Below are 22,477 nucleotides of genomic sequence, written 5' to 3'. Positions count from 1 at the left end.
AAAGAATAGAGACATTTCCAAATGTCATATTATTTATATATGCAGTGTTGTAATGATGTGCAATAGTTAAAATCTCCCTCTCTCTATATATATATATATACAATGTTGTATATATATAGTTTTTGTATATTTTGTATATATATTATATGTTGTATATATATATAGTATTTTTTGTATATTTTGTATATATATAGTATTTTTTGTATATTTTGTGTATATATATAGTATTTTGGCCAGTGAAACGAGATATTTCTGTGTGCCTAACAGTGGGGGTTTTCAGCTTGTACTTCTATTAGCATAGCTAAATGTGCTGTCCTGAGCTTCATGTACAGCTTCATACTGCCTCTGTGAACAGAAATGTCCTTTAAGTCTTACTCATATAAAAATGCGAAATGAAAATATGAATGGAATAGACGCTGTTATATTCTGGAAGCTTTTTGAGAGACGTATAGAAGAAAAATAGAAGACCTAAAGAGATGAACACACAGCGTCTTGATTACATTACCAGAGCTTCTAACTGTTTCTCTAAAGAAAAGTGTCAGGACCCGGTGCGAGAAACAGTCACTAATAATCGTCAGAACCCAGAAGATGAGGCAGACACAGCAGTACTAGAGATGGTGGTTTAATTAAAGAACAAAWTCTTCAGGCAAAGAAACTAAATCCACAATGMCCAAAAATAAAGCCAAGAGGCACAAAATGGAAATCCTCCAAAATACAAAAGAAACTCCACAAAGTGGTAAAAAACAGCAGGGAAAAACAAACCTCAAAAGACTKCTCAAATAATACACAAGAACTAAACCAGAGAACCTCTGGAAAATCCAACAAGAGAAAWKTCTGWATAAAACAAGGCTTGGGCTGGGGCTGGGTGCTAACTTACAAACACTGAGCAAGGAACWYAGGAACACACAGGGTTTAAATACTAACAAGGGAATGACCTACAGGTGCAAACAATAATTAGAGCAAGAAAAACAAAAGGTACAAAAAAGGTGCAATGGGGACATCTAGTGACCAAAACCCGAACAGTCTTGGCCAAAACCTGACAAAAAGGTGTTCCGCAAGGCTCTATTCTGATGCCACTCTGTTTTCAGGAATACGTCCTCTATTTACTAGTGCTGAGCAATTTAGTGCTTTTTGGGGTCGGTTCGCTTTCGGTTTGACTATTAAAAAATAATCACAGTAGTTAAATAAAGGTTAAATACACACACATATATATATATATATATATATATATATATATATTTTAATCACTATATTCCATTAAAATATTTAAGTTGTTGTGTATATTACATTCGTTTTATTTGATAATGTTATTATTTCATTTCAAGTCATCATGTCATCTCTATAGAGCTGCTGTCTGACAAAAATCACTATTATGTACTTCTGGATACCATCGATCACTTAGATCATGTATTTTCAGGTAGAAATAACTCTCTAAGCAACAGCTGCTCTCTATATCACCTCATGATCACGCATTCTTCTGTCTCTTCCGTAGCAGGCGTAAAAGAAACACAGACCGGACAAGTAGATGTGCAATGGATTGTGGTCATTGTAGTTAATTACTATGTTTTATGCGCTAAGCTATGTAGATTGTTGGCCTGTTGGAAACTACAACTCCCTACTACATCGCACAGTTCAGTCTGGATCTGATTTATCTCTAGAGAAACTGTGCGATGTGCACATTGAGCTCAGAGAAGAAAAACTAACAAAATAGAATGTTAAATAATTAAACCAAAATCGGTCAATTAGTTGTTTCAAAATCGAAAACTAACAGACAGTTAATCGCTCAGAACTATTATGTGCTCTCTTCTGTTCCGAGGTGACACCGAATCTGACTCAGATTATGGTAAACAGCTCCTAAAGGGCCGAGCTCGTTTAATATTTAACGGATCAAGCAGGGTGAATCTATCAGCTCTGGACTAGAGTATTTTCCAGCTCAGTTTAATCTTTGACGGCTGTGCATCTGGTGTTAAATCTATCACCAGATTTATCTTCTCTACTCTAACAAGAAGAGACAGTAGAGACTAGAGTAATTACAGTCATATATAAAACCTCAGCTTTCCTCAGATCTCCTCAGCTATCCTCAGATCTCCTCAGATCTCCTCAGCTATCCTCAGATCTCCTCAGCTATCCTCAGATCTCCTCAGATATCCTCAGCTATCCTCAGATCTCCTCAGCTGTCTATTCTCTAAGGTCATCTCTCTCTCAATATCAATTCAAAGGGCTTTATTGGCATGTGAAACATATGCTAACATTGCCAAAGCAAGTGAAACACAGTAAACATTACACTCACAAAAGTTCCAATGGTGTTTGTTCTTCACTGGTTGCCCTTTTCTTGTGGCAACAGGTCACAAATCTTGCTGCTGTGATTGCACACTGTGGTATTTCACCCAATATTTGTTTTCAAATTCTTTGCGGGTCTGTGTAATCTGAGGGAAATATGTGTCTCTAATATGGTCATACATTTGGCAGGAGGTTAGGAAGTGAAGCTCAGTTTCCACCTCATTTTGTGGACAATGTGCACAGCCTGTCTTCTCTTGAGAGCCAGGTCTGCCTGCGGCGGCCTTTCTCAGTGGCAAGGCTATGCTCACTGAGTCAGTACATAGTCAAAGCTTTCCTTAAGTAGGGGTCAGTCACAGTGGTCAGGCCACTGTGTACTCTCTGTTTAGGGCGAAATAGCATTCTAGTTTGCTCTGTTGTTTTGTTCATTCTTTTCAATGTGTCAAGTAATTATCTTTTTGTTTTCTCATGATTTGGTTGGGTCTAATTGTGTTGCTGTCCTGGGGCTCTGTGGGGTCTGCTTGTGTTTGTGAACAGAGCCCCAGGAACAGCTTGCTTAGGGGACTCTTCTCCAGACTAATTTCTCTGTAGGTGATGGCTTTGTTATGGACGGTTTGGGAATCGCTTCCTTTTAGGTGGTTGTAGAATTGAACGTCTCTTTTCTGGATTTGGATCATTAGTGGGTATCGGCCTAATTCTGCTCTGCATGCATTATTTGATGTTTAACGTTGTACACAGAGGATATTTCGGTGTTTCTCCCATTTTGTCAAATCTTGGTTGGTGAGCGGACCCCAGACCTCACAACCATAAAGGGCAATGGGTTCTATAACTGATTCAAGTATTTTTAGCCAGATTCTAATTGGTATGTCGAATTTTATATTCCTTTTGATGGCATAGAATACCCTTCTTGCCTTGTCTCTCAGATCGTTCACAGCTTTGTGGAAGTTAACTGTAGGGCTGATGTTAAGGCCAAGGTATGTATAGGTGTTTGTGTGCTCTAGGGCAACGGTGTCTAGATGGAATTTGTATTTGTGGTCGTGGCAACTGGACCCTTTTTGGAACGCCATTATTTTTATCTTACTGAGATTTACTGTCAGGGCCCAGGTCTGACAGAATCTGTGCAGAAGATCTAGGTGCTGCTGTAGGCCCTCCTTGGTTGGGGACAGAAGCACCAGATCATCAGCAAACAGTAGACATTTGACTTCAGATTCTAGTAGGGCGAGGCCGGGTGCTGCAGACTGTTCTAGTGCCCTCGCCAATTCATTTATATATATGGTGAAGAGGGTTGGGCTCAAGCTGCATCCCTGTCTCACCCCACGGCCCTGTCTCACCCCACGGCCCTGTCTCACCCCACAACCCTGTGGAAAGAAATGTGTGTAGTTTTTGCCAATTTTTAAAGCACACTTGTTTTTTGTGTACATGGATTTTATAATGTTGTATGTTTTTCCCCCAACACTCGCTCTTTCTCTCTCACTATCCTTCTCTAACCTAATTTCTCTCTCTTTCTCTCTCTATCTATCTATCTATCTCTCTATCTGTCTGTCTATCTATCTATCCCTGAAGTGCCACTCTTAGAATTCTATTTGTTTTAGAGGTGAGAAAGTTTTAAAAGAGACTTGGAGTTGGAGTGGCTGCAATATTAACCTCTCCTAAATCTTAGTAACTAGTGTTCTGTCCCAGTGGGAAGAAGTGGTTAATGTGACATGGGGAGGGTTGATATGATTTAATGTGAAATGGGGAGAGTTGATATGATTTAATGTGAAATGGGGAGGGTTGATATGATTTAATGTGAAATGGGGAGAGTTGATATGATTTAATGTGAAATGGGGAGTGTTGATATGATTTAATGTGAAATGGGGAGTGTTGATATGATTTAATGTGAAATGGGGAGAGTTGATTTGATTTAATGTGAAATGGGGAGAGTTGATATGATTTAATATGGAATGGGGAGAATTGATATGATTTAATATGGAATGGGGAGAATTGATATGATTTAATATGGAATGGGGAGGGTTGATATGATTTAATATGGAATGGGGAGGGTTGATATGATTTAATATGGAATGGGGAGAATTGATATGATTTAATATGGAATGGGGAGGGTTGATATGATTTAATATGGAATGGGGAGAGTTGATTTGTGATATGAAACAGTAGGAGGAGTTTTGTCTTTAGCGTGTTGAAGTTGGCTCCGGGCCACACAGAGGAGGGCTCACCTGGGTAGGTGCAGCAGAGACGGAGAGACAGAGGCCCGCACAGCAGAGAGGAGCTACTGTGTGTGTGCGCGTGTGTGTGCTAATCACACACACACACATTTACACTCTTTAAGGTGTTGTATAGATTGATGTGGGTGTGACCAACTTTAAACCTCCGTTTCCTCTCCATCTCTCTGCTGAACCAAAATAAAGAACAGAAAACGTACATTATGGTTATCGGTTCCGATCCTCGAGTCTAATACCTCTAACCCTGATCCCTCTCTTCATCCCTCTTCATCCCTCTCTTTATCTTACTCTCTCCGGGCTGGCACAATCTCCTTTACTCTTTGACCACAGCATGTCAGAATGGCTGTCCAACACTGCAGTCACCCATGGCACTATCTTCTCTCTCTCTCTCTTTCTATCCCTCTCTGATAGAAATATAAGCATCTCAGACTGGCTCAAAGCTTATTTCCCCAGAAACCAAGTCAGCCAGTCAGCCAGTCAGCAGTCAGCCAGTCAGTCAGCCAGCCAGCCAGCCAGCCAGCCAGCTAGCCAGTCAGCCAGCAGCCAGCCAGCTAGCCAGCCAGCCAGCCAGCCAGGCAGTCAGACAGTCAGTCAGCCAGGCAGCTAGCCAGCCAATCAGCCAGACAGCTAGCCAGCCAGTCAGCCAGTCAGGCAGCTAGCCAGTCAGTCAGCCAGGCAGCTAGCCAGTCAGCCAGTCGGGCAGTAGCCAGTCAGCCAGTCGGGCAGCTAGCCAGTCAGCCAGTCGACAGCTAGCCAGTCAGCAGTCGGCAGCCAGGTAGCGCCAGTCAGCCAGGTAGCTAGCCAGTCAGCAGGCAGCTAGCAGTCAGCCAGTCAGTCAGCTAGCCAGCCAGTCAGCCAGGCAGCTAGCCAGTCAGCCAGCCAGGCAGCTAGCCAGTCAGCCAGTCAGGCAGCTAGAGTCAGCCAGGCAGCAGCAGGCAGCTAGTCAGTCAGCCAGCCAGGTAGCCAGTCAGCCCGTCAGTCAGTCAGCCAGTCAGCCAGCCAGCCAGCCAGCCAGTCACATCATTAGATAAAGAGGTGTTAGGTCTTTGGGTGACATGATAGAGGTGATAGTGTTTATAGGGGTGATAGTGTTTATAGGGTGATGTGTTTATAGGGGTGATAGGGGTGATAGTGTTTATAAGGGTGATAGGGGTGATAGTGTTTATAGGGGTGATAGTGTTTATAGGGGTGATAGTGTTTATAGGGGTGATAGGGGTGATAGTGTTTATAGGGTGATAGTGTTTATAGGGTGATAGTGTTTATAGGGTGATATGGTGATAGTGTTTTGGGGTGAAGTGTTTATAGGGTGATAGTGTTATAGGGGTGATATGGGTGATAGTGTTTATAGGGTGATAGTGTATAGGGGTGTAGTGTTATAGGGGTGATAGTGTTTATAGGGGTGATAGTGTTTATAGGGGTGATAGTGTTTATAGGGGTGATAGTGTTTATAGGGGTGATAGGGGTGTGTTTATATGGGTGATAGTGTTTATAGGGGGTGATAGTGTTTATAGGGTGATAGTGTTTATAGGGGTGATAGTGTGTAATAGGGGTGATAGGGGTGATATGTGTTATAGGGTGATAGTGTTTATAGGGGGTGATAGTGTTTATAGGGGTATAGTGTTTATATGGTGAAGTGATTTATGGGGTGATAGTGTTTATAGGGGTGATCGTGTTTAAGGGGTGATAGTGTTTATATGGGTGATAGTGTGATAGTGTTTATAGGGGTGATAGTGTTTATAGGGTGATAGTGGTGATAGTGTTTTATAGGGTGATAGTGTTTTAGGGGTGATAGTGTTTATAGGGGTGATAGTGTTTTATAGGGGTGATAGTGTTTAGTAGGGGTGATAGTGTTTATAGGGTGATAGGGGTGATAGTGGTGATAGTGTTTATAGGGGTGATAGTGTTATAGGGTGATAGTGTTTATATGGGTGATAGTGGTGTGAGTGTTTATAGGGTGATAGTGTTATATATGGTGATAGTGTTTATAGGGGTGGTAGTGTTTATAGGGTGATCGCGTTTATAGGGGTGATAGTGTTTATGGGTGATAGTGGTGATAGTGTTTATAGGGGTGATAGTGTTTATAGGGGTGATAGTGGTGATAGTGTTTTAGGGGGTGATAGTGTTTATGGGGTGATAGTGTTTTATAGGGGTGATAGTGTTTATAGGGGTGATAGTGTTTATAGGGGTGATAGTGTTTATAGGGGTGATAGTGTTTATAGGGGTGATAGTGTTGTATAGGGGAAGGGTGATAGGGGGATTGTGGTGATAGGGTGAAAGTGGCGATAGGGGTGATATGGGTGACAGGGGTGATAGTGGTGATAGTGTAATTGTGGTGATAGTGGTGATAGGGGTTATAGGGGTGAATGGGGTGATAGGGGGAATTGTGGTGACAGGGGTGAAGGTGATATGGGTGATAGTGGTGATGAAGGGGTGATAGGGGTGATAGGGGTGATAGTGGTGATAGTGGTGATAGGGGTATGCAGTATGATAAAGCCCTATTTGTGCTGGAGTAAGGTGGTGTGGTCCTAGCTAGACTCAGGTCTGAAGTCTGTGTAGTGTTTTTAACACTAATCGGTGTCTAATAAATATCATGAATATACAGTGTAAACAGGAGCGGCCCTAAAATTAAACTTGAGGGCCCCCTTTTGTAAGCTGCTGTGTGTGACCTTTGCCTTCTGTGTTCCCAGAATGCAACAGTGATTGCCTGCGCTGTGCAGCGGACCTACAAACGGGCGTGGGCAGTGTGTGTCTGTGGTGTAAGGCTGCAGGACCTGTTGCTAGAAGACCCTGTGTCACCCGCTTCCCCTTGGCCACTACCTGGCACGGGGCCTGCAAGAGTAAGTTATATTTACACCGCAAGCATGCAACAGACACACAGCCAACATATAATGAATGTTTGTAATCACTAAACACCTAGGCCAGAGGGATTGAGAGGGAGAGAGGAGGGGGAGGGAGAGGGAGGAAAGGAGGGGAAGAGAGAGAGGGGGAGGGAGAGGGAGGAAAGGAGGGGGAAGAGAGAGAGGGGAGGGAGAGGGAGGGAAAGGAGGGGAAAGAGGAGAGGGGGGAGTTGGGAGAGAGAGGGGGGAGGGAGGATGGAGGACAGGAGGGGGAAGAGAGAGAGGAGGGAGGGAGATGGGAGGAAAAACAGGAGGGGGAAGAGGGAGAGGGGTGGAGTTGGAGTTGGGAGAGAGAGGGGGAGGGGATGGAGGCGGAGGGGGAAGAGGGTAGTAGGGGGGGAGTTGGGATGAGAGAGGGAGGGAGATGGAGACGGTAGGGGGGAGAGAGGGTGGAGGAGTTTGGGAGAGAGAGGGGGAGGGAGATGAGGACAGGAGGGGGAAGAGGGAGAGGGGGGAGTTGGAGAGAGAGGGGCAGGGGAGATGGAGGAAGGAGGGAAGAGGGAGGGGGGGGAGTTTGGGGAGAGAGGGGGAGGGATGGGGACAAGGAGGCCGGAAGGAGGAGAGGGGGAGTTGGGAGAGAGAGGGGAGGAATGGAGGGAGAGGGGGGGTGTTGGGGGAGGGAGAGAGAGAGATGGGATGTTGCATTTTCCTTTATCCGTGTAGTATTCTGTCAATAGGAGATGTGTCTCTGGGTGGTAGCAGTCGCTACACCACAAGGTATATTCATGTACCATGGAACATGTGTTAACAAGGGAAGGACTTGTCAGAGGAGAATACAGATGCTCTGTGTTGTCAGATAGAAACACCAAAGACAATAGAGGAAGTCGAGAACAATTATATTAACAGAGATGGTTTAGTGTGAAGATATGAACAGACTGCCTCTCCAATAGAAGTCCCAAATCACACCTGTCAGCTCTTGATGTATTGGTTTTATTTAACCTGGAAAAGGCTGGTGTTAGATTTTATTTAACCTGGAAAAGGCTGGTGTTAGGTTTTATTTAACCTGGAAAAGGCTGGTGTTAGGTTTTATTTAACGTGGAAAAGGCTGGTTTTAGGTTTTATTTAACCTGGAAAAGGCTGGTGTTAGGTTTTATTTAACCTGGAATAGGCTGGTGTTAGGTTTTATTTAACCTGGAAAAGGCTGGTGTTAGGTTTTATTTAACCTGGAAAATCTGGTTTTAGGTTTTATTTAACCTGGAAAAGGCTGGTGTTAGGTTTTATTTAACCTGGAAAAGGCTGGTGTTAGATTATATTTAACCTGGAAAAGGCTGGTGTTAGATTATATTTAACCTTCCATACATTGGAAGGATGTAATTGTGTATGCTGTTTATGCATTTCATTGTTCTGTAAAACTCTCAGAAATCCCAAAATGCTACACATTTGTCTACATGGTTTATAGAGACTGGTCTTGAGAAAGAGCTGAAACGTCCACAATAAACAGGCTTCACTACATCCCATCTTCTTGTTTTTCTGCATGGTTTAATTCCTGCCAATACATTTAATCATTACATTTCATTCCAGTCATTGCTTAGTTTATGTTTAAGCTGTTTTGTTGCTTGTTAATTCAGTTACATTCCTGTTTATTTCTCCCAGGATGCCATGCTTCCTGTGAGGGCTGCAGTGGGGAGGGGCCTCTGTCCTGTACTTCCTGTCCCGCCCCCAGCTTTCTGTTGACCTCAGGGCTGTGTGCCCCCACCTGCCCGCTGGGTTACTATGCCGAAGGAGACAGACACTGCAGAGGTAAAAAGTGCTTTCTGCCTCCACCCAGTTTTTACAGAACTGTAGACTACATTTACCAGGCTATCATTGTTTATTGCCACAGTGTCTGCGTGGGTTTTTTTGCAGTATGGACTGTCCTTTCAATCTCCATCCTTTAACATCATGATTATACTGTGTCCTTTCAGCGTGCGGTAGCCATGTGTCTGTCTGTGAGATGGGAGGGATGTGTACGTTCGTGCCGACCCGGGATAAGGTTCTGATTGTTCGGGGGTGCCAGTACGACAGCTTGCCCATTCAGTAGCTACCTCAACAACCACATCGCGCTTGCAGAGGTTACAGTAGGCCTTGTACAGTAACCTAACCTTAAGCCCCAGCTCTTAGAGACAAAACAGTAACCTAACCTTTAACCCCAGCTCTTAGGACGACAAGAAGTAACCCTACTTAACACCCAGGCCTCTTAGAGACAAGCACAGTAACCTAACTCTTCAACCACCAGCTCTTAGAGACAAGACAGTAACCTAACCTTAACGCCCGAGCTCTTAGAGACTAAAGTACGTAACCGCTAACCTTACGCCAGCTCTAGAGCAGACAGTAAACCTAAACCCTTACCCCAGCTCTTAGAGACAAGACAGTAACCCTAACCCTTAACCCCAGCTCTTAGAGACAAGACAGTAAACCCTAACCTTAACCCAGCTCTTACGAGCAAGACAGTAACCCTAACCTTAACCCCAAGCTCTTAAGAGACAAGACAAGTAACTCCGAACCTAACCCCCGCTCTTAGAGACAAGACAGTACCCATAACCTTAACCCCAGCTATCTTAGGACAAAACCGTATCCCTAACCTTAACCCCGCTCTTAGAGACAAACAGTAATGACAGCTTGTGGCCATCAGTATACCTCAGGAAAAGGTTTAAAAGAAAAAAAGGGTTTTTTAAACAGTAAGGGCCTGACAGTAAACCCTAACCTTAACCCCCAGCTTTAGAGACCAAAACAGTATGACAGCTGTGGCCCATTCAGTACTCCTCAGAGGTAGAGGGTACAGTAGGCCTGACAGTAACCCTAACCTTAACCCAGCTCTTAGGACAAAAACAGTATGACAGCTGTGCCCATCAGTAACCGGTCAGAGGTAGAGGTACGTAGGCCTGACAGTAACCCTAACCTTAACCGCAGCTCTTAGAGACAAAACAGTATGAAGCTGTGGCCCATCAGTACTACCTCAGAGGTAGAGGTAACAGTAGGCTGAACAGTAACCCTAAACCTTAGACCCCAGCTCTTAGAAGACAAAACGAAGTATGACAGCTGTGCCCATTCAGTATACCTCAGAGGTCGAGGTACAGTAGGCCTGACAGTACCCTAACATACTGAACATTCCGAGGTAGAGGTACATGTAGGCCTACTGAACACAGAGGTAGAGGGATTATGCTTCACATACATTCATTTTTTTTCTCATCCATCATTTTTGTAATCAATCAGGTTATTAAATAGCTTTCAAAATAGACTAACACGTAGTCGTTTTAGGTGGCACAAAGCAGAAATCTCCCCAAATTCAGACAACAACAGCACCAACACAACAAAAGACAACAAACAACAGCCAACAACAAAACACACACAACAACATAAAAACACCAACAACAACATAAACAAAACACAACAACAAAACAACAACAGCAACAACAACAACAACATAACAACAACAACAAAACAACAAGAACAGCAACAACAAACATAAACACAAAGCAACAAAAAACAAACAACAACAACTAAATAAATAACAACAACAATAAACAACAACAAACAACATGAATAAATACCACAACATAAACAACAATCAACGATAAACAAACAACAACAACACATAAACAACAACATAAAAACAAAATAAACAACAACAACAACAAACATAAACAACAACAAACAAATAAACAACAAACAACAACATAAACACAACAGCAACAACAACAACAAATAAACAACAACAAACCAACAAGAACAAGTCAACAACAACATAAACAACAACAGCAACAAAAAAACCAACAACAACAACATAAATAAATAAACACAAAAACACAACAACAAATTAAATAAATAACAACAACATAAGACAACAACAACAACAAACATAAAACAACAACATAAATAAATACAAACAACAACATAAACAACAACAGCAACAACATAAAACAAACAGCGCAACAACCAACATAAACAAAACAACAACAGCAATCAAACCAGCAACAACAACAACAACAAACAGTGGTTTGGAGGATATGACTGGCTGTTTGCTAAGCGGGCCTCAGCGCCTCTTTATCTGTGGTGAAATAACTTAATCAGTTTTAAGCCAAAAGTCCAGGCTTCCGCCCTCAGGTATAAAAGCACTTCCCACTCTGCTGACAGGATTAGATAAGTACTACAGAGAGGGAGGAGAAGTTTATTTCCTACCATTCAAAAGCCCGTGAAGAGGTGTTGTGTGTGTGTTTTTTGTGTGTGCATATGTTGCTTAATGGGTGTGTGTGCGTATGTGTGTGTGTGCGTTTGCGTGCGTGTGTTTGTGCGTAGCGTGAGTGTGTGTGTGTGTGTGGTGTGTGAGCGTGTTGTGTGTGTGGCATTTGCGTGTGTGTGATGTGTGTGCATGCATGCCCGTGAGTGTGTGTGTGTGAGCGTGCGTGCGTGGTGAGCGTGCGTGCGTGTGTGTGTGAGCGTGCGTGTGTGTGTGAGCGTGCGTGTGGGTGCTGTGTGAGCGTGTGTTGTGTGTGTGTGTTGAGTGTGAGTGTGGAAGTGTGTGTGTGTGTGTGTGTGTGTGTGTGTGTGTGAAGCGGTGGCTGGATAGTATCTTCAGCAGGTGTTTCAACACAGCAAGCCAAGTCAGTCAATAGAATCAAAACTGTTTTATTCCCCTGACTAGCTACACCACACACCACACACACACACACACACACACACAAACACACACACAACCCAACGCGCCGCCGCTTGCTCCCTGGAAAATCCCCTGAACCCTGGCAGGGTAGAGAGACTGTGCAGCGTTAGCTGGGGCAGTTGTTATTATTGTTGTCGTTGTTATTGTTATTGTTGTTGCTCTGTCAGTCTGGGATGTAATAGGATGATGAGGGAGGTGTGTGAGGACACACAGAATGAGAAATTAGCCGAAAGAAAGAGAGAGAGAGAGAGAGAGAGAGAGAGAGAGAGAGAGAGAGAAAAGGAGACAGAGTGCTTCGCAGTTCGCACACAAAAAATGGGAGACAAGTAGAAGACAAGTAGTTTCTCAGGAGTCTGTTTTCACTTCCTGTTTTCACTTTCTGTTTTCACTTTCACTTTTTCACAAGTCTGTCTCTCTGTCTCTCTCTAAATTCAATTCAAAGGGCTTTATTGGCATGGGAAACATGTTTACATTGCCAAAGCAAGTGAAATAGATAATAAACAAAAAGGAAAATAAACAATCAGAAAGTCAGTTTTTCAAGAATATAGACATTTCAAATGTAATGTTATTGGATGTATACAGTGCTGTAACAATGTGCAAATAGTTGATGTATGAAAGGGAAAATAAATAAACCGATAAATATACAATAGGTTGTATTTACAGAGGTGTTTCTGCTCCACTGGTTGCCCTTTTCTTGTGGCAACAGGTCACAAATCTTTCTGCTGTGGTGACACACTGTGGTATTTCACCTAGTAGAAATGGGAGTTTATCAAGATTGGATTTGTTTTCAGATTTTGGGCAGTGTGCGCACATAGCCTGTCTTCTCTTGAGAGCCAGGTCTGCCTACGGTGGCCTTCTCTCAATAGCAAGGCTGTGCTCACTGAGTCGGTCTCTCTCTTGCTCATTCTGACACTCTCTTTCTGTTTATCTGTTTCTGTCTATGTCTCTTTTTCTCTCCCCCTACCCTCTCTTCTCTCCTTTCTCTTCTTTCCTAACCCCTTCCTCTCTCCGTCCCTCCTCCAGAGTGTGATTGGAGCTGTAATGAGTGCACGGGTCCTCTGCGTACAGATTGTCTACAGTGCATGGAAGGACACGTTCTTCAGGATGGACTCTGCACCCAGGGCTGCTCCCCAGGGTCCTACCAGAACGGAGAGAGATGCCTCAGTACGTGCCTGAATAGAATGATAATTTCACTTATTAAATCTTTCAGTGTTGTTGTCTGTTTTAAGTCAGTTTTACCTTCTAACCTGTGTTATGTTCTCTCTCAATGTCCCCTCTCTTATTCTGTCAATGTCTCTGTCCCCTCTTTCTCTCTCTCTCTGTCAATGTCTCTTTCCATTCTCTCTCTCTATCACTGTTTCTATCCCCTCTCTCTCTTCTCCTCTCTTGTCAATGTCTCTGTCCCTCACTCTCTTCTGCAATGTCTATGTCCATCTCTCTCCTCTCTCTCCTCTCTCTCTCTCTCATCTCTATCTCTCTCTCTCTCTTCTCTCCTCTCTCCCTCTCTCTCTCTCTCTCTCTCTCTCCTCTCTCCTTCTCTCTCTCTCTCTCTCTCTCTCTCTCTCTGCGTGCCAGGTTGTGATGAACACTGTGAAGTGTGCCACGGGCCAGGCCAGTGTGGGCGATGCCAGACTCCTTATTCCACCCTGCAGGGTCACTGTGTGTTGCAGTGTGGGAGGACATTCTTCCTGGACTCCTCTCTGAAGCTATGTACACGTAAGACTACACAGTAAATCAAAGAGAGTTGAAATCACATAGTAAAAACATTGTGTTTTTAACTGGATTTAATTTGGACTGAGTCATTTTAACTCCATTAAGAGTAACCAGAGACAGGGAGTTAAAACTCTGTATCCACATATGTGGGAGGGACATTATTGTCCACTGTTGCAGGTATATTTTTGTTGTTGTTGTTTGTTTCAGTATCTGTGTTTAATCATGTACATGGGCTATTTTTTTATTTACTACTACACAAAGATAGGGAATATATACATTTTCCTCAACTAATCTAATCTGTAAATGGTTGGATGTAACTGTTACTGAGAAGGCTGTTCCTGTTTACATGATATTGTAGTCTAACAATAGTTCTCTCTTCCCTGCTCTGACATACCTTCTGATTGTTACTGAGAAGGCTGTTCCTGTTTACATGATATTGTAGTCTAACAATAGTTCTCTCCTCCCTGCTCTGACATATCTTCTGATTGTAAGTTGTGGCTGATGTAAAATTGCTGGACAATCCTCCCTCATAAATGGATACCAATAGAGATTGGATGTCATATTGCATTCAACCTTAAATGGGCCGTAGACAGAACATTACCGTGTAATCATATTTACCCCCAAAATAGTGTTTAGTTTGATTCCACAAGAGTTGAATTAACTATTGCGATTATGTTGTGAGAGTAAACATCACTCAAAATAATTAACTCAAGAATACTGAACGACACTGCAGAGAGTAAAAAAAAAAAGAACATAGTTATTTTCAATGAAAACTGTACAGAATGAAAGGCAGTAACTCAGAGTTAAATATCAACGCTAATTTGAGCATATAACACTCTGTAAAAATAACTCTGTTGCCAGAGTGTGTTTTTACTCTTTTTAGACTGTCATATTTTTACCGTGTAATCATTCACTCTATGCAGCTCTGTTTATGTTTATTCAATCAACTTATGCAGAAACAAACATAAAATGTGATGTCATAATGATGTAGAAGTAGGAAGATACACATAAGACTCTTCGTTTAGAACAAACAGGGTTTTTCAGTCGTTTTTTGTTGTTGAAAGATTTGTCCGTTTTTTCCAGTTTCAGCCCAGTTACATACAGCTTCTTATTAAGTCATACTTCTGGTGTTGTTTCCTCTCTTCCTGTTACCCAGCATGCTCAGCTGACTGTGTGGAGTGTGAGGGGATGGGTCGCTGCACCGTGTGCAGACAAAACACTTACCTAAGAGACGGATACTGTACTCCGGACTGTGGCCACGGTTTCTACAGCGACAAGAAGACCAGGACTTGCCATGGTAAGCTCTGGTGTATACATGTAGAGAAAAGAGGAGAGGAACTTGTACCATGCCCTGGGGGACACCAGTAGACAGAACAGGAGAGGACCTAGTATCATGTCCTGGGGGACACCAGTAGACAGGAGAGGATCTAGTACCATGGTCTGGTGGAAGGGGGAGCCGCCCTAATGAAAAAAAAAAAAGGGGTCGGACACCAAGTAGACAGAACGGAGAGGACCTAGTATCATGTCCTGGGGGACACCAGTGGACAGGAGAGGACTAGGTACGATTCCCGTGGGGACACAGTAGACAGAACAGGAAGAGAGTACCTAGTACCATGTCCTGGGGACACCAGTGGAAAAGGAGAGGATCTAGTACCATGCCCTGGGGGACACCAGTAGACAGAACAGGAAGAATAACCTAGTACCATGTCCTGGGGGGACACCAGTGGACAGGAGAGGAACTAGTACCATGCCCTGGGGGAACACCAGTAGACAGCACGTGGAGAGCGACCTAGTACCATGCCCTGGGGGACACCAGTAGACAGAACAGGAGAGGACCTAGTATCATACCCTGGGGGACATCAGTAGACAGAACAGGAGAGGACCTTGTCCCAAGCCCTGGGGGATACCAGTGTTGTGTCTCAGCCTGATTAAATTATATGACATGCTATTTTATCAAATCGATTAAATAACATTGAATTGATTACGTGATTGAATTAAACCATGCAACAATTAAACCATTAATAACCTGGGGCACCACGGAAGCATTCATTTATATAGAGCGGTTATCTCCCGAATCCACTCACTTAAAGATCTGAAGATCTTTTATATCAATAGCAGTCAATTATTAATCGTCACCCCGATCAGTATTATTCTGATTATCGTAAGTTCTTGGTTATCTGCACAAACCCTAGCTTATAAATTGAATCAGCAATACACAAATTGGCTTAATTATTTATCTACTGAAGACCTAAATAATCACACCAAATGACATATATATACACAGGATAGATCACACCGATTACTAATCATGTCATGAAAAGCCCCTAGTTGGCTAACCCGATATGACGGCTGGTACACAAAGGAAGGGGGTTGGGTTTGAATGAAAGAGTGGGAAGACTGAGGGACAAAGGGACTGAATCTCTATCAGACCTTGAGAAGCTATGCTACCATAAATACAGAATCTTCTGCATTCTAATAACCTGCCATTCAGAAAAGGAAAGATATATATATTTACTATGAGCTGCGCTTCGATAGATGGGTCGAAGATGGAAGACTGGTTTACCCAGCAGAGATCGCCATTGTCCTTTGAAGAATCTTTCTGGTCGAAGTGTTGTAGAGGGGATACGTTGAAGTACCCTGTCGTTCTTCGGAGATTGTCTGTCCTTTTCTAGGCCACGTACGTTTATAGCAGCAGCTGATAACTCGACGTCTAGGATGTATCACTTCTATAGTGAATAATCGTTCATAGTTCATACCAAGTTGCCATAATCAGCTCACTCTGTACTCTGGCTGGTCTAGTTGAAATTCACCATTCCAGCGTGGTGATCGTCACCACCAAGTTGAAATTACCCCTTTTAAACGTATGGACACCAGTCCTCACGTCATCGGGAACTAAGGTTGACTTCCGTCAACGGGCTTTTGTACTGGGGGAGAGAAGGGCGTGTTTCATAGTTCTCAACCAATGTCTGTTCAATAGGACGTGGCCACTGAGTGAGCATAAGTTTACTTATGAAAACAATTCTCTCATTTAGAAGCTACAATTTGATTTAATTTTTCACAAATATTTTCATGTTTAAACATTTAAATTGCACAACAAATCCATGTGAATCTGATAACTAGAATGTGTAGACTTTCCAAGATACAATGTATGTCGTCCTATCATCAGTAATAATGTCCCAGACACCAACTGATCTGACATCATATTCTTTAAGTACCAACGGACTCTTTCAACTGGTTGAGAAAGGGAAATATTGTTCCATTCCCCAACCTTTTGATGTTACCATACTCTCTCTATGTTAACAAAGGGCTTTCCAAGATTCCATTCTGTAGAGTGGAGAGAAAAGGGGAAAAGGTATTTATGGGGGGGTCATAAACCTCACCCAACAGGGCAAAGTCATGACACCAGTTGGGGGACATTATAGAGGACCTAGTACAGAGCCCTGGGGGACACCAGTAGTGAGACATTAAAGAGGACCTAGTACAGAGCCCTGGGGGACACCAGTAGTGAGACATTAAAGAGGACCTAGTACAGAGCCCTGGGGGACACCAGTAGTGAGACATTTAAGGGGACCTAGTACAGAGCCTCGAGGGACACCAGTAGTGAGACATTAAGGAGGACCTAGTACAGAGCCCTGGGGGACACCAGTAGTGAAACATTAAAGAGGACCTAGTACGATCTCTGGGGGGACACCAAGTAGTGAGAGCATTATAGAGGACCTAGTACAGAACCCTGGGGGACACGTGTAGTGAGACATTAAAGGGACCTAGTACAGAGCCCATGGGGGACACCAGTAGTGAAACATTAAAGAGACCTAGTACAGAGCCCTGGAGGACACCAGTAGTGAGACATTAAAGGGGACCTAGTACAGAGCCCTGGGGGACAACCAGTAGTGAGACATTTAAGGGGGCCCTAGTACAGAGCCCTGGGGGACACCAGTAGTGAAACATTTAAGGGGCCCTAGTACAGAGCCCTGGGGGACACCAGTAGTGAGACATTAAAGGGGCCCTAGTACAGAGCCCTGGGGGACACCAGTAGTGAGACAATTAAAGGGGACCTAGTACAGAGCCCTGGGGAGCCCAATAATGAGACAGAACATTTATCCATTCCATTGTAACCTTATCGTAGGACACTCAGGAATCTTACCTCCTCTCTCCTTTTCTTCCTCCCTCTTTTCTACATTGGTCTCTTTCTTGCTATTTCCCCCTCCCTCCCCCCTCCCTACCTCTTCCCTCTCTTTATTAATCCCCCCCCCCCCCCCCCCCTCCAGCTAACAGCCAGTCCAACCCTGCATATCAGCGGCTCTTTGCTGGTACCCATTGGAGGGACTAAACCTCTGGACCTCAACCATACTCTCTGCCCAGGATCAAGACAGGTAGGAGACTGAAATGAAATGAAATGTATTAATGAGCCAATGCATAATGAATTCAATTTACCCCACACTTCTCTCTGCTAAAAGTGTGATTTGTGATATTTATCAAAATGATTTTGATTTAATGTTGACCTGCCAGCCCCCCAGAGAGCTTGGTGTTCCAGCTGCTACAGCCCCCTGCTACAGCCGTATGGTTGTCCTAGAGGGGGCAGGGAGATAGAGATGTCCGAGACGACACCTTTCCTGGGCACAGCTACAGAGCAGACAGGTCCGCTTCACTCACGACAAGGACCAGGCCAAGTGAGTGTACTGAGAAAGAAAGAAATGTCTCTTGATGTCGATCTCAATATATGTTTTCTTTCTTTATATATTTTTGTCTCTCTCTCTCTCTCTCTCTCTCTCTCTCTCTCTCTCTCTCTCTCTCTCTCTCTCTCTCTCTCTCTCTCTCTCCTCTCTCTTCTCTCTCTCTCTCTCTCTCTGTCTCTGTCGCTCTCTCCCTGTTCTCTCTCTCTGTCTCTCTCTCGTCTCTGCTCTGTCTCTCTCTGTCTCTCTCTCTCTCTCTTCTCTCTCTCTCTCTCTCTCTCTCTCGTCTCTCTCTCTCTCTGTCCTCTGTCTCTCTCTCTCTGTCTATCCCTCTCTCTCTCTCTCTCTCTCTCTCTCTCTCTCTGCTCTCTCTCTCTCTCACTCCTCTCTCTCTCTCTGCCTCCCTCTCCATTTATCTCTCTGTCCTCTCTCTCTCTGTCCTCTCTCTCTCTCTGTCCTCTGTCTCTTCTCTCTCTCGGTGCTCTCTCTCTCTGTCCTCTGTCTCTCTCTCTGTCTCCCTATCCATTTATCTCTCCCTCTCGCTGTCTCTCTGTTTCTCTCTCTCTCTCTCTCTGTATCTTTCCTTGTCTCTCTGTCTCTGTCCTCTGTCTCTCTGTCCTCTGTCTCGCTCTCTCTGTCTCCTCTCCATTTATCTCTCCCTCTCTCTCTCTCTCGCTGCTGTCTCTCTCTCTCTCTCTCTTCTTCTCTCTGTCTCTCTCCTCTCCTCTCTCTCTCTCTCTCTCTCCTCTCTCTCTCTTCTCTCTCTCTCTCTCCTCTCTCTCTCTGCTTCTCTCTCTGTATCTTCTGTCTCTGTCTCTCTCTCTGTATCTTCCTGTCTCTAATGTGCGTACGTATTGTGTCGTTGCATTGTTCCAGGAGTGGACAGTTCACCCTGCGTGTAGCTGACCCCCAGCTCTTTTCCCAACCAGAGACCATTCAGGTCCAGGCAGTGTCCATGCAGGTACAATATACAACACACAACAACTGTATTGACACCTACAATAAGTGTATATGATATGAAAATATGAACCCTGCCCTGCCTCGTTCATAAACACAGAGGAACACTGCCTCGTTCATAACCAGAGCAACCCTGCCCTGCCTCGTTCATAAACACAGAGGAACACTGCCCTGCCTCGTTCATAAACACAGAGGAACACTGCCTCGTTCATAACCAGAGCAACCCTGCCCTGCCTCGTTCATAAACACAGAGGAACCCTGCCCTGCCTCGTTCATAACCAGAGCAACCCTGCCCTGCCTCGTTCATAAACACAGAGGAAGGTTAGCCTAGCCCTCCTCGCATGTTTCAGAGGGGATTTCTAAATGATTGTCGGATTGTAGCTTAGCGCTTAGCATGCTAACATGTTGTGACATGCAGTAGTAGGCTCCCATAGTCAGTTTGCAACCATCCGTGTCGAATGAGGCTGTTTCACCCCTAGCTCTGCAGCTAGGCACGACTCCCCAGCCACAACAAGGTGTGTGTGTGTGTGTGTGTGTGGGGGGGGGGGGGGGGGGGGGGGGGGGTGGAGGCGAGGGGCGAGACAGTACAGACTTCTCTCTCTTCTCTGGCTGGTGTCAGTAATTGTACCATATTCCCTATAAATTTAAAAATAAAACATATGTATTTATTTAAACTTTATTTAACGAGGCAAGTCAGTTAAGAACAGATTCTTATTCGCAATGACGGCCTATAGTGAATTGCATAGACCTCTGGGTCTGCATCCCAAGGTAACAGTATACATGATTTAACATGGCATTACACCACTCTGGTCTGAAGGGGCAACATGATACATGATTTAACATGGCATTACACCACTCTGGTCTGAGGGGTAACAGTATACATGATTTTAACCTGGGCATGACAGGCCATCTGGGTCTGAAGGGGTAACATGATACATGATGTTAACATGGCAGTACACGCACTGCTGGTCTTGACAAAGGGGCAACATGGATACATTGATTTAACAATGGCATTACACCCACTGCTGGTCTTGAAAGGGGCAACATGATACATGAATTTAACATTTTGGCATTAGCACCATCTGGGTCTTGAAGGGGCAACATGATACATGATTTTAAGCATGGCATTACACCACTCTGGTCTGAAGGGGCAACATGATACATGATTTAACATGACATTACACCACTCTGTCTGAAGGACAGGTAACAGGTATACATGATTAACATGCGGCATCTACACCTACATCTGGTCTGAAGAGGTAACATGATACATGATTTAAACATGGCATTACAACCATACTCTGGTGATGAGGCGCAACATGATAACATGATTTAAAAACATGGCATGTACACAGCTCTGGTCTGAAGGAAGCTAACAGGATACATGAGTTTAACATGGCATTAGACCATCTATGTCTGAAGGGGAAGCATGGAATACATGATTTAACATCATTACACCACTTCTGTCTGAAGGGCACTGATGAAAACATGCTTAACTACCTCAAGAGTTAACATGGCCATTACACGCACTCTAGGTCTAGGAAGGGGCAACATGATACAATGATATAACATGAGCATTACACCACTCTAGCGTCTGACAGGGGCAACAGAATACATGATTTAACATGGCATTAACACCGACTCGGCTGAAGGGGCAACATATACATATTTTACACATGGCATTAAACCACTCTGGTCTGAAGTGGTCAACAATGATAATACATGATTTAACATTGGCTGTACACCACTCTGGTCTGAATGGGGCAACGGTGGGTGCCTAATTTAGCAGGGCCAGAGCTGTACAGTTACAACTCTAAAGGGGGAGACAATAAATGGGCAAGCGTGTCTACTGCCTTTGTGATGGGTATTCACGTCTTTACCGGTCGTCGCCAGGCTATAGTACACAGTATAATCCAGGCTATAGTGACAGCCAGTATATACCAGGCTATAGTACAAGTATATACCAGGCCTATAGTACACAGTATAATACCGAGGCTATGGTACCAGTCATATACGCAGGCTATAGTACACAGTATATACCAGGCTATAGTATACAGTAATATACCAGGGTGCTATTACACACAGTATACTACCGAGGCATATAGTACACAGTATATACCGAGGCTATAGTACACAGTATAATCCCAGAGGCTAATAGTATACAGTATAGTAGCCAGGCTATTAGCAGCTCAGTATATACCCTTCTATGGTAACACAGTATATACCAGGCTAATAGTACACAGTATATACCCAGGCTCTTAACACACAGTAGTATACCAGGCTAATAGTCCACAGTATAGTTAGCAAGGCTATAGTACATCAGTATATACCAGGCTGTAGTACAACAGGTATATACCGGCTATAGGACACAGTATATCCGCGGAGGCTACAGTACACAGTTAATATAGCCGAGGCTATTTCAGACAGCGTATAAGCCATCAAGTGGTGGAAAAAGGTACGCGCAGTTTGTCTACTTGAGGTACAAAGAACAGATACCGGTTAATAGAAAATGCCTTCAGTAAAAGTGAAAGTCAGCCCAGTAAATAACACTGGTACAAGGCTGTAAGTTTGAGTTAAAAGTCTAAAAGTATTTGGTTTAAAGTAGTACTTAAAGATCCCAAAGTAAAAGAATAAATCATTAAAAAATCCTTAATTTTTAACATGGCCAAGAAGTGGCCAAAAGTTTTGAGAATGTACACAAATATTTATTTCCACAAAGTTTGGCTGCTTCAGGTTGGTCTTTAGATATTTTTTGGTCAGATGTTTACTATGGAATACTGAAGTATACATTACAAAGCGATTTCCATAAAGTGGTCAAAAGGCTTTTTATTTACATTACATGCAGTTGAATGCAAAGGAGTAAAAATATTTTGGCCAGTGTTGGACCCTTCTTTTTCAAGACCTCTGCAATCGCGCCCTGGCATGCTTGGTCAATTACCGTTCTGGCGCACATGGCCTGACTGATGGCGAGGCCTTTCTTGCATAAATCAAATGCCCTTGGTAGTTTGTCAGAATTTGTGGGGTTTGGTTTTGTCCACCCTCCTCTTTGAGGATTACCAACAAGTTCTCAAATGGGAGTTATGGTCTGGGGAGTTTTCCTGC

General features: G+C 43.7%; 1 protein-coding gene and 1 long non-coding RNA gene across 2 annotated transcripts in view; both read left to right on the top strand.

Annotated features, from left to right (window-relative positions):
- The first annotated feature begins 12,924 nt into the window (after nucleotides 1–12,924).
- On the top strand, nucleotides 12,925–15,040 carry LOC139025313 (uncharacterized). Its single transcript, XR_011476891.1, has 3 exons — nucleotides 12,925–13,196; nucleotides 13,608–13,748; nucleotides 14,902–15,040. It is a non-coding gene; the product is annotated as an uncharacterized lncRNA (long non-coding RNA).
- A 2,979-nt stretch (nucleotides 15,041–18,019) lies between these two features.
- LOC112074109 (extracellular matrix organizing protein FRAS1-like) overlaps nucleotides 18,020–22,477 on the top strand; it is a gene marked incomplete at its 3' end in the record, with an annotated part of 36,550 nt that continues 32,092 nt past the window's right edge. The window contains exons 1-3 of the mRNA XM_024141330.2: nucleotides 18,020–18,118; nucleotides 18,255–18,415; nucleotides 19,295–19,379. Of these exons, the coding sequence (XP_023997098.2) occupies nucleotides 19,374–19,379 (6 nt within the window). The remainder of the gene's footprint in view (nucleotides 18,119–18,254; nucleotides 18,416–19,294; nucleotides 19,380–22,477) is intronic.

This window comes from Salvelinus sp. IW2-2015, unplaced genomic scaffold (genome assembly GCF_002910315.2).
Source record: "Salvelinus sp. IW2-2015 unplaced genomic scaffold, ASM291031v2 Un_scaffold2500, whole genome shotgun sequence".
Taxonomy (NCBI): Eukaryota; Metazoa; Chordata; class Actinopteri; order Salmoniformes; family Salmonidae; genus Salvelinus; species Salvelinus sp. IW2-2015.
Note: the sequence above shows the minus strand (reverse complement) of the source record. Positions and strands in the feature narration are given on the sequence as shown.